The sequence below is a fragment of the Primulina huaijiensis genome, chromosome 3 (genome assembly GCF_012295235.1).
Source record: "Primulina huaijiensis isolate GDHJ02 chromosome 3, ASM1229523v2, whole genome shotgun sequence".
NCBI classification, from domain to species: Eukaryota; Viridiplantae; Streptophyta; class Magnoliopsida; order Lamiales; family Gesneriaceae; genus Primulina; species Primulina huaijiensis.
Window position 1 is genome coordinate 2,733,666 of NC_133308.1, and position 12,168 is coordinate 2,745,833.

Here is a 12,168-nt window from a genome sequence, read left to right on the forward strand (position 1 = left end):
TTAAAAATCAAATATTAATATATGATATTTGAGTAATAAATATTTCAGATCTCACATTAATATATGATTTTTAAATACTCAAATATATATAACAAATTTTATATATTAATAAATAAAATAGCTACAATAATAATAAAAAAATATTAAAAATAGACTAATCTTTGAGATGGATGAAAAAATAAATGACATTTTTATTTAGAAAAACGGATGAGCGATATTCATATATAAAATTGAATTTACAAATTTAGATTTTTATGATAATTTTTTTTAAAAAAAATTGAATATTTTGTAAGTTGAGAAGAAGATATTTTCGGTTCGTACTAAAATTGGTTGGTCGTTGACATCAAAATAAAATTTAAAATAATTTAATAATATCTCTACTGTAAATTTTTTTAAAAAATTATCAATTAGAATTTTGAACAAAAGAAAATTACAAATTAGTAAAGCTTGAATGGAGCGATGATTCAAATACAAAATAAACAGGAAGAGCAAGAAAAATGTTAAATTTAGCGTACACAATGGCATACATCCTCCCAGTTGGCTCTACACAGGAAAACAAGTTTCCACAAGGCCTCATTTATACATGAACCCCACTCCCTCACCTCTGTATAATACACACCCTCTGCATTTGTATTCTTAAATTTAAAATCCACTGCACCAGCATTAGCAACATTCCGCCTCTGAGCTTCGTCGGCTCACTAGACTTGTATATATAGTAAGCTTAAAACTGAATGTGAAGGTTTCGATACAGACTACGACTTTATTTGCAATCAAGAAAAAGACGATGGGTAGTTCAAACTAGCCTCGGTTAGCTGTACAATGACTTCCTTTCCTAAAGAGTCGCAGCGGCATGTGAGGATTGAGCAGCACTTCTCCTTTCTGTCACCAAGAAAAGTGAGTTAAAGTGGGCGTAGAGAAAGTGTATCAATGAAGAATCATTGTCAGCACACAAACGTTAGTTCCTAAATGGTCCGAGTTGACTGCATTTCGGCTCGTTAAGAGTCATGTGTCTTCTTTTTAAAGACGAGAATGAAATATTCAGTTTTTGTTTTCAAAACTCCACTCCAATTCCAGGCATCCAGCCGTCGATTTTGGAGCGACCTGGAGTATTACATGACCCATTGAGATGAATAAAAGGCTGAAGAACCTAAGTCAGTCTCTGAGGGGGATATAGATGAATCAAGGTACTTTCACATCAAAAGCTTGTTAAAAGATGAACTTTAAAATAAACGATAGCAAGCCAAAATAAGCATACCCCCAGCAGCCACGAGTTTCTCTACACGAGCTACTATATGCTTTCCATAAGTGTACTTCTTTAGAGCATTCAAATGGACTTTGATTCTGGACATGATCAGTTCACGCTGCTGATCACTACAAGTTTCGAGTACTTTCTGTACGACATAATTCGCAAATTGATCTTTCATCATTGCCTGGTTGAAAGGAAAAAAAAATGTCACTTTTTTTTATCGCATAAGCTAGAAAAATGAGGAAAAAAAATGAAAAAACATGTATGGTGCACCACTCTGAACACCCACCCAACCATCAGAGTAAGATAATCTGATGCTACTTTACGTTCCAATAATAAGAAAAAACTGCAGATATCATTTCACAAAAAACGCAAGCTACTCTTTAAGGTGCTGGAAACTCAGAGTTTTAAACTAACTGCAACAATGGACTATTTAGACAACATATATGGCTAACTAATTTTTTAACTCTTTTTCAAGTGGATTAACATAAAACAGTTCTCGGCATTCAAGCAATAAATCCTAAGACAAAAAATGTATCTATGAATGCCGAAATGACAAGATAAAAATGCAATTAAATCTAGTAGAAAATAATCGCATAGCAAAAACTGAAACAGTGCGAATATGCTGACATCACCTGAAGAGGCTCATTTTCATCAGTTGTTCCAAGCATCTCATTCACCAACAGTTGGCATTCATTTTGGTCGCCAAAAGCTAAGCATTTCTCAACCACATTCGATGCAAACTTCTGCTGGCTCATTTGAACTATCCTTCCAGCTAACTCCTGGATAATGGCAGACCGTTCATGTGGCTTTCCGTGCTCCAGTACATGCTAATAACAACAATACGTGAAACAAATTAGAGGAAATCTATGTGGCCTCTTCTGACGACCAGATCGCATTCCGTCGAAGAACATTCACAAGAACACAGCACCATCAGCAACTAGAAAAGTTGAATCCTTTCAAGACCTTTGCAACCAGTAAAAGAACGGCAGTAGAGTATATGAACCGGAAAATCTTGGAATACACGCCAATCAATGAATGTCTCTAAGATGTTAAATTTATTCAACAAAAAAACCTGACACAGATTTGTAAAAATAGTGACTGCTTATTCCATGGAAGAAATGAGACACAAAAGGAATAATGTAAAATACATGGGAAAAGAAGGAAACTGTGATCAATGTACATTCAAGTAGGCACTCTTTTAGGGAAAAAATCGGAAAAGAGATACTAAAAAACAAGTAAATCAACATTAGACATCTGTAGACCTTCATTAAAAGTCCCATAATGGCAAAAGCATATTCTATAGTACAAGCATACTTAACAAAGTAATATTTCAAAAAAGAACCTGTATAACGTAATTCCCATACTGATCCTGTGCGAGCATACTAACAGACCCCAAGATCTCTCCCATCACTTTGCTCTGGGTTGTTTCATCCTCACAATGCTCCAGAACTCGCTACCGAACAAAAAGCGTATCTCAGAATGCATGTTCCACGAAAATAACCCAAGCATCCCACCCCCACCACCCCAAAACAGACGAAACACCATAATTTTGCTGACCTGTATCACACGACACCCATATGGATGAGTAGAGAGGGTCACGAATTGGTCAAAAAATGTTGACACGATAAAATGAATATGCGCCTCTGGGACACATTCGATGCATTTTTGAATGACATGATTCCCGTTTTGATCACGCACGCAACGCATAATATGCCCCTCTAGCTCTTCTACCATTTTGATCTTTTGATCCATATCGACGACTTCAATCGCCTAAATAATTGGAAAAGTATGTCACTTAGGTTTTTGAGCAAGTCCTATTTTGAACTAGCTATAACATTTCACGAGGAATAACAATTAGAATAAATTCAACAGAGTTAGCAATTATGTACTGACAGGGTAATTATACAGGCTCTATCACCACTGGATAAAACTAGTCAGAATTTGTCAAACAAAAACTTTTGATTAGGGTGGTGGTTAGATCCATAGGTAACTTTACCTTTTGTATCACCCGACAACCATACATTTGGAGGCTTAAGGTAAGAACATGTCCAAGAAGCTTGGTGGCCATTTCTCTTCTATGAGGCGCCATTCCATGTTCAAAAAACTGGGAAAACACAATATTAGAATCAGAGATGAACTAACATACTCAAAAAGCTCCGATTCCTGACTTGGTATTACAGAGGCATGATTATTGCAGAATGACTAGCACATTTCTGGGTACCTTTTGGATTACATAGTTACCAAACACATCGGTCATTAATGTAAGAGATTGAGGAAAAATTTCTTGGAAAACCATGTTCTTCTCATCTGATGTGGCAGTTTCGAGCTTCTGTTGAATGAACCGGCTTCCATATTGATCCGTACTAGTCATAGATAATATGATTTAGAAAATCAGATCTGAACGATAATATAATATAGATTCTCTGATGAAAACACATACCTAAACTCCACAACATGGCCGGCAATCTCAGAAAGCTCAAAACATTTTGTTTTATTACACTTAAACTCCTCTAGCAGAGATGATGCAAAACTACTGTCCATTTTGTCCAAGTACCATGGTCCCATGACACTACCAGCTACATTTCTCATTCCACCAGAAAATCTAAGGTTCAACTCTCCATGCCTCATAGGGCTACCAGGTCCGCCAGGTAAATTTGTAACAGCAGGATTGGAAAACGAGCTCCCAGGGTAGGATAACCCGATCCCAAAGGTAGGATTCCCATAGTAGCCATGTGGACTTGAGCCACCAGTCTGGCCACCGAGTGGAACACTATACTGTGATTTTGGAGAAGATATCATATTACCAAGATAAGCTTTCTGAAGCAGGTCCATATATGAATCACCAATGTAGTTCCGATCAACAGAAGGATCGTTAAGAGCTGCAACTTGTGCAGCATAGTCAGCTGTCCTCAAATATTGCAGATACAAAGGGTCAACATACTGTGCCTGAACCGCACCCCCAGCCATTTGATTTCCCATTCTACTGAGGTTCTGATGTACAGCAGCAGAACCAAGATCTGATCCCCCCAACATTAAAGAGTCCATTCCAGGTGCCGCCAAAGCAGATGCAGCAGCATTCTCAAATAAAGGTGGCAAATTGGGGCAGCCGAGTTGACCAGATATTGGACTCATAGGATATGCACTTAATCCATAATTTGAACACGCTGAATTAGGACTTCCAAAATGCTGATACTGAGAAAGTAGGCCTCCCCCAAAATTGGTAGCAGTTGCAGAAGATTCTTTCAGATGTGAGTTATTAGAAGGAACTGTATTATTTGGCAGTTCGGACGTAAGGTTAGCCTTACTGAAATTTGACACGCCGCCATAGTTAACGGTTGAAGCGGAACGGGCTACTTTCCCTGGCTGAGGAACAAAAGATGCACTATACTGATCACTTTCATGTTTCTTGAGATACTTTTGCTGCTTTGACGGATTCTGGCCACCATGAAGAGTCAATTGATAATTTTTATGGTCATCAGAATCTTGTTCAATCTGGGATGATGGAAGATTCTCAGCATCCATAGAATCATTCAAAAGATTCATGCCAGATAAAGCAGCTACCAGATTTGCAGATTCGTTGGGGTGAGCAGACACACCATTATAGGAGCTAGGACTGCTAATGTTTCTTTTTTCTATGTTTCCTACTCTGCCTCCTCCAATAGTAGTTAGACAAGGACTAGGACTTCTTGCAATGCGTTGAGGTCCTTGAGAATCGGGAGTTGAGCTTCTTGACAACGATGAACCCAGCGCAGCGGCATATGATGCAGGTTGCCTAGCATGATGAGCAGCCGAAGAATTTTGAATACTATTAGTAGAGTGTATAGGGTTAGAAGTTGTCAAACCATGACGCAGATGAGCCAGCTCAGCTTCCGCAGAACCCATTGTAGTGGTATTTTCATCAAAAGCATTTCTACTAGCTGGGCGTGAAGGGTTTCCAGGAACCGGAGTGGCACGATTCAAGTCATCCTGCACAAATAGAGATTACCCTGCTGAGTAAAGAAGACTTGAACGAACTTCATCTCTGATCTTGCTCCGGGACAGAAATATAAGAACATGATAAATGATTAAATCACATACAAAACACTGAGTAGGGTGTAAAAATGCTTGGTAATATTCTTGTCACATAGGGGACTACAGAAAAACTTACACACACGTTCATTTGCCTAGCTATCCATTCATTAATCGCATTCACATCACGAGGTTTTGATAGGTTGAAACAGAGAAATCAAATTATGCCAGTCTATTTAAGGTGGGAAGAGAAGATAAGAGCAACATTACCGTATGCAAGCAAATCATAATGAATGCAAATGCTATAAAGGATTAACGCCCACCAATTCACTCACATGATTGATCGATCGATAATAACTACTCAGCATTGTTTGTTACTAATACAGAGGAAAAATAATCTTCGCTAGATTGAGACAGAGAGAGAAGGAAAAACCCCAAGAAAATAAAAACACGAATTTCTAATTATTACCAAATCTTTGAACTCGTGGGGTAAAGATGATTAATGGAGATAGATAGATTTCACACATAAATAATGTTGTTGCACTGGGAATGGAAGTATGGAACTATAATTCTAATTTTTGTAGGTACCAGATATAAGGTATGTTTGATACTCGAAAATGAAAGGATGAAGTTACATTGATTGTGATGATATAAAAGCAGTGAAACTGGTAGGAACCAAGTTGATTTTCAATCTAAAAAAAAAAATTTGCCGGAAAACAGGCAATGCCCAGAACGATATTCAAATGCACCAATTGTCCTTATGACAACAGCCCATGATGTTGCAAATTACATTCATACAAGTCAATAAACCACACAAAATTGCATTTTTTATGCCATTGCATATCTATTTTACATGCAAACCAACATAGTAAACATCAGCATTTTTTTGTATCGACATACCAGATCAATTTTTTCTATTAGGAGATTAAATTAATCAGTAATAATTAATTTATATTCAATTGCTATATAAGGAAATAATCGCAAAACGATACAGGTGACTCACATGAAACATCTCCACAATACTCTTTTGGTTGCAATGAAGTCCTAATCCAGGCAAACCAATAAGTCCATCACCTCCCCACTCGACAGAACCCTGCAGTTTGTCCATATCCTTTTCACTATCTTGCTTCTTTGGATCAAAACCCGGTGGCATTGAGAACATTGATCTTCCAGTGTCACTATCTGTTCGGTTCACCTTCCTCCTATCCCCAATTGCAGAACTCCCTCCTTGTAACCTCTGAGCAAACCGCCAATCCTCTCTTGACAACAGAGGTGGCGGCAACCTTGGGTTCAGATTGACATTTGAGTAATAGTAAGATAAGTACGCAGGATCAGACCTAAGCTCCTCCTCAGATAAGAAAACACTGCCACTCTTATTCCTCGCAAACTCAGCAAACTCACCCAAGCCGCCACCACCTCCACCTCCCCGTTTTAGCAGCCCTCCAACTGCACTCAATGAACCTTCCACAGTAGGTGGAGCAGACCCACTTCTATACAGGTTCAATTCCTTTTCATGATCATCAGCCTCGTGCCTCCGCTGTTCACGGAGCAACAACCCTAACTCATTTTCCAACTCGTCTCCAAAGGAACCTTCATTATTTCCAATCCTTGGCCTCCTACCCAATTCAGATAACATGTTTCTTTACAGAATTGAAACCCAGAAAAATTTAATTGCGCATCCCGCGAGTAAAACAAGGTTAAATGGCCACCAACAAACACCAATCCCAAAAGCCCTGGAAAGCTATCAAGATCAAAGCTTTATATCCATTTAACACTAAAGATAAACAAAATCATACGCGCATATTGAACAACATAGCTTCAAACACATAAAAATTCGACCTTTTGACCTTCAAGCTTCAAGAAAGCTCGGTTCTTAAAGATGGATATCAAAATATGATGATCAAAAACAAAGAACGACCTTCTTTCACGGCTTACGAACTAAAGAAAATTGAGCCTTGGCAAAAGGTTCATGTTCCTTTCACAATGAATTTCAAGAAAAATAAGCATATAAATTCAGCTGACAAAAACACAAAGTGAAACAAATAAAAACAAAATAAAGCTGAGCTCAGAAGTGGGTGAGACGAAAGTGTTGGTGGGGCAAAAAGCCTGCCGGGATAAGATCAAACTGGCGGCGAATTGTTCTTACAAAGCCCCATTTAGGGTTTTGTTTCTCATTACTGTGACTGTATCTAACATACTATATATATATTCTCTCTTTCCAAAAATGCATTAAAAGCATTTGGTAATTCTGGGCAGGTTTTTTTCCGTATCATTCATACATAATTTCAACAATTTCCCTAAATATTAGGACGCCTAATTGACTCGGTGATGGATAACCAACTCCAAATGTCATTTATTACTATATGTAATAATAATAATAATAATAATAATAATAATAATAATAATAAAATGAAATTAGAAAAGAGATCATTAAGTCTCGAATACGATGCATGAAGATAGAGATTGAAGAAAGAGGACGTGAGCGTGTTCCAAATGAAGTATCCGGATGACACGTTTACCTTTTGGAGAATCTTCAAACTGCGAGCACCACTTGTTGCCAAATCACTGCTGCTAACTTACCTAAAAACTAGGCTCCGAGATTATTATTATTTTTATTATAGAACTATCCATTGTCATTCACATACGGAATCACACATTAATTCATCCTGATGGTTTGGTTCGTTTCCGATTCGCTCTCTCTCTCTCTCTCTTTATTCATGTGCGGATTTAGTTCCTAAAAATTTTCAAATGCCCCGACATAGCTACATCATTTTTCTTCATTTGAATGATAAATGAAAATAAGAGTTCCTGGGGTTTTAATGTTAGAGCGGAATAAATAATGTGAGACTCACTTGGTCATTAATTTTTTTTTTATGTTTGAGCTAACATCCATGATTATTTCAGACACATGAATAATTCGAGGGATTGAATCGAAAAATGAACTCAAACTATAATAACCCGTTTAACAATATGACTTTAAATAAAATTAAAAATTGAATCCAATAAACTTTATAGGATGACAATAAAATCATCAATCGTGGTTTTTATCGACAAATAATGCTATATTATTTTATTTTACTTCTCACTTAAATTTAGTATAATGTGCTTTTTTATTCATTTTTTTTTTCAGTTACCTGACTAAAGAATCGGAACATAAGTGTCAAAAAGTAAGTTTTTTTGTGAGATCGTTTCACGGATCTTTATTCATGTGTCAACTATTCTTATATTTACAATAAAAAAATAATACTTTTGCGTAAAAATAATATTTTTCATGAGTGATTTCAATAAAATATTCGTCTCATAAAATTGATCGGTAAGATCATGACATGAATTTTTGTAAAGTGTCATTTAGTTAGTGGAAGAGTATAAGCTAAGTAATAGGGATGAAGTTAAAGTATAATCATTTTGTCGTTGTATATTATAAAACATTGAACTCAACTCTTACTTTTTCTGTACGTTTATCAAGTCAATTACAAACCCAATTCTATTCGTTTATCTTCTGACATAATGAGTCGAATCGAATATTTATAACTAAAAAGATTGCCATCTTTTGATAATAATTAAGTTGGCTAAGTTGGGATTTATAAAAAATACTTTGCAATTTTATATATAAAAAAAATTTTGTCAGTGATATAATGAGATTATGGCTGAAATAAATCATTTTACTTATATGGCAAATCACAAATTTATGAATTTGTGTTCTGACACAATCACCATCNTTAATTCGTTTTTATACAATTATTTAAATCAATAATATAAATATGTTGTAAAATATAATATTTTATCTTTTTAAGTAATTTTTTAATAAAAAAAATTTAAATATAAAGTCCCAATGAATTAAATAAAAATAATCAATTAAAAATTATTTAATAAAATTATCGTTATCTAAATAACATCACAAAAAATAAAAATAAAAACAAAAAATTAATTTAGTAAAATTTCAATTTTTTGTCGATTCCATTTTGACATATGTAATCTTATAAAAACCAAACTAAATAAACTTCGTTTTACAATTTATATATAAATTACAAAATTCGACTTTCAGTTTGGTTCGATATTTGATTTTTTCGGTTTGGTTTTACGTTTTGTTTGTTTTATCCAAAATTTTAAGATTCTTAATTAATATTGTTATGTCTTATCTATATTCCTTCGAATTTTTTTTATAATTTTGAGGATAAATAATTTAAGTATCGTTTCAATTTAAATATTCGCGTAGATCCCAAAAGGCAGAATCTAATGGCTTCAGCTACCATTCCCACGGCGTCGGGGTATTGGTGTTACACCTGCACAAGCACAGTCAGCGTGATGTCCACATGCGGGAACAATGTCACTTGTCCACACTGCGACGGTGGATTCATACAGGTCGTGGATCCGACGGATTTCTCGCTGCACCCTTTACGGAGGCTCGATTATCCCGGACTGGTCCCGACCGTCGCTGTGACGGGTTGCCGTTGTCTCGTTGAACCCGCTGATTGTACTCTGCAGCCGGTCGGAGTTGGACCTCCACTAGATAAGGGGAGCGGCAGGCTGATTTACGAGCTCTACTACGAAGACAACACTAGTTCGGGTCTACGACCTTTGTTGTGGACGATGTCAGAGTCTTGATTGGATCCGGATTCAAATTGTTGCTCAACCGCCTCTCGCAGATCGGGTTTAGCCTCTGGAACCGACCTGAAAACCCTTCGACGAGCAAGAAGGCAGGTGAATCCCTGCCGGTGGTGAAAATTCTCTCGACCTACGTGAGTTCAGATTCACACTGCGCCATTTGCACAGAAGCTGTCTCAATAGGATCCGAGGCCCGCGAAATTCCTTGCAAACATATTTATCATCCGGAGTGCATTCTCCCATGGCTGAGTTTCTGCAATTCCCGCCAGTCTGCCAGTACCAGTTGCCCATTTATTGCCATGACGCAATTCCGAGTCACACGGTGGTGATTTTGTGTTTGGGGGGGGGGGGGGTTTCGTTGGGAGAAGAGAAGCCGATATGCCGACGGTTTTTCCTGAAATGGAGTAGTTTGACTGTTTGAGTCTCAATGGTGGTGCACAGAGGGAAAATGAGCTAGGTCTGTGGATAAGGCGGCGGACAGGGCGTTAAAATTCCGAGGTTCTTCTATAACTACGGATCTTTTTTTAGGAGGTTAAGGTCCGATTCTTCATCGGGTTTGGGTTATTCTATTTTTAGTTGAGGAGGCGGTGAAGAGAAATAGAGGGAAAAAAAAAATTTTTGAGGATAAAAGAGACTTAAATATTAGATAAATCCAAAGAAATCAACCACGATGGGTACCAAGCATCAACCCAACACAACGGTGAAGGGTGGGAAAAGGCAAAATGAGCGAGACTATGCGTTATTCGATTCACACATCCTCTAACATGTTTAATATCATAAAAACTACCATAATCAAGAAGATCCAAAATGTTGGAAACTAGTACTCCTTGGTGATTTAAACTAACAGTAAGCGAAGTCACCAGCTTGACCGCAACACTAGAATCTGAAAATAGCCACACGTTATGGAAGTCGCATTTCAAAGCTAGCAACATGGCATAATGGATTGCATGAAGCTCTGCATCCACCACTGAACCTGAGAAACGAAAACAAGATGCAGAGGCTGCGCAAATCATACCAAGGTGGTTACGAATAACAGCACCCACACTACATAAACCAAGATTCTCCTTAAGCCCTGCATCCACATCAAGCCGTAAATCTACAATGGGAGGAGGCTCCCATTTTTCATTTGTAACAAGCTTTGTTGTCTCAGAAGAAACACACTAAGCAAGATGAGTGATGTGACTTCGTTGAAATGGATGAGCCGGGTAAGGAGCTCCAACGGGTCAAATCAATAATTTATAGTTTTTAGGGAATTTGAGTGAAGATAATGGCTTTAATAGCACCTGCAAACAATGAAAGAAACTCGTGAATGGGCGCCGGAGGGGTGTCCGGCGTGACCACTCCGATGCTTAAGTCAGCAGGTTGAAGATGAGCACAAGCAATATTTGGGAGAAAATATGTATAATGCTTAAGAGTTCAAAGATTTCAGAATCAGTAAATGAGAAGGATACCTGCTATTTATAGGAGAAAATGGGGTAGGTACCTCGTTTCCCGCGCCTACCTACTAAATATGTCAAGTCGGCCGTCCATACCTCCTGATGACTTATATGACACGCCAAAGTCAAGTTGCTCTGACAGATAAGATTGTCCATATCAATATACTCAAGTGCATCACGCTTTTCGAGGTTTCCTGGTAGAATTCATCCCTGGAGATTTATACAAGATCTCGGGCGTCTGGTTGCCCGAGGAGTAGAGCCCGGGCTTGTACCGGCCCGGCTTCAGAAGAATCCATCCTGCCAATTGACCCTAATTTGGGAATCCATTTAATATCCCGGGTCATCAATGACCCGGGTTCTTACCAGGGTATCACCACTCATCCCTAAGTAGTCGGGCTAGAGTCATACTCGCTGTCCCGATTAGTCATGCTTGGATTCCCAAAGAGATGATCAATCTTGTTATATAAAATCATCGGGGGCTTCATGTCTCCCAAAGATGGGATGAGGAGCCGGAGTCTCGCGTCTCATGGACTTGAGATAAGATGTCGGGGTCTCGTGTCTCCCGGGCTCGAAATGATCGAGGTGCAGAGCTCCGGAACAGGATACGGGTCCCTGGACTTAATAGATAACCAGGGTGCGGAGCCCTGGCCTTCATGAATGGTCGAGGTACGGAGCCCCGAACCAGGTTACGGATCCCCGGACTTTTAGAACCAAGGTGAGGAGCCTTGGGCCGGAGAACATGTCCCGGGACTTGTGAATGGTCGAGGTGTGGTTTCCCGAGCCAGGGTGTAGTGCCCTGGGCTTTTAGAACCAAGGTGCGGAGCCTTGGGCCGGGGAACATGTCCCGGGACTTGTGACTGGTCGAGGTGT

General features: G+C 38.2%; 2 protein-coding genes across 2 annotated transcripts; one reads left to right on the forward strand and one right to left on the reverse strand.

Annotated features, from left to right (window-relative positions):
• Window positions 1-476: 476 nt before the first annotated feature.
• Window positions 477-7,919, reverse strand: LOC140973058 (pumilio homolog 2-like). Its single transcript, XM_073435605.1, has 10 exons — window positions 7,777-7,919; window positions 6,261-6,998; window positions 3,690-5,215; window positions 3,471-3,612; window positions 3,246-3,353; window positions 2,807-3,019; window positions 2,592-2,702; window positions 1,882-2,076; window positions 1,256-1,430; window positions 477-879 (listed from the first exon to the last, which is right to left on the reverse strand). The coding sequence occupies exons 2-10, from the start codon at window positions 6,891-6,893 to the stop codon at window positions 833-835; spliced, it is 3,150 nt and encodes a 1,049-aa protein (XP_073291706.1). The 5' UTR covers window positions 6,894-6,998; window positions 7,777-7,919; the 3' UTR covers window positions 477-832.
• A 1,574-nt stretch (window positions 7,920-9,493) lies between these two features.
• LOC140974648 (E3 ubiquitin-protein ligase RDUF2-like) lies at window positions 9,494-9,862 on the forward strand. Its single transcript, XM_073438198.1, has one exon. The coding sequence runs from the start codon at window positions 9,494-9,496 to the stop codon at window positions 9,860-9,862; it is 369 nt and encodes a 122-aa protein (XP_073294299.1).
• Window positions 9,863-12,168: the final 2,306 nt, after the last annotated feature.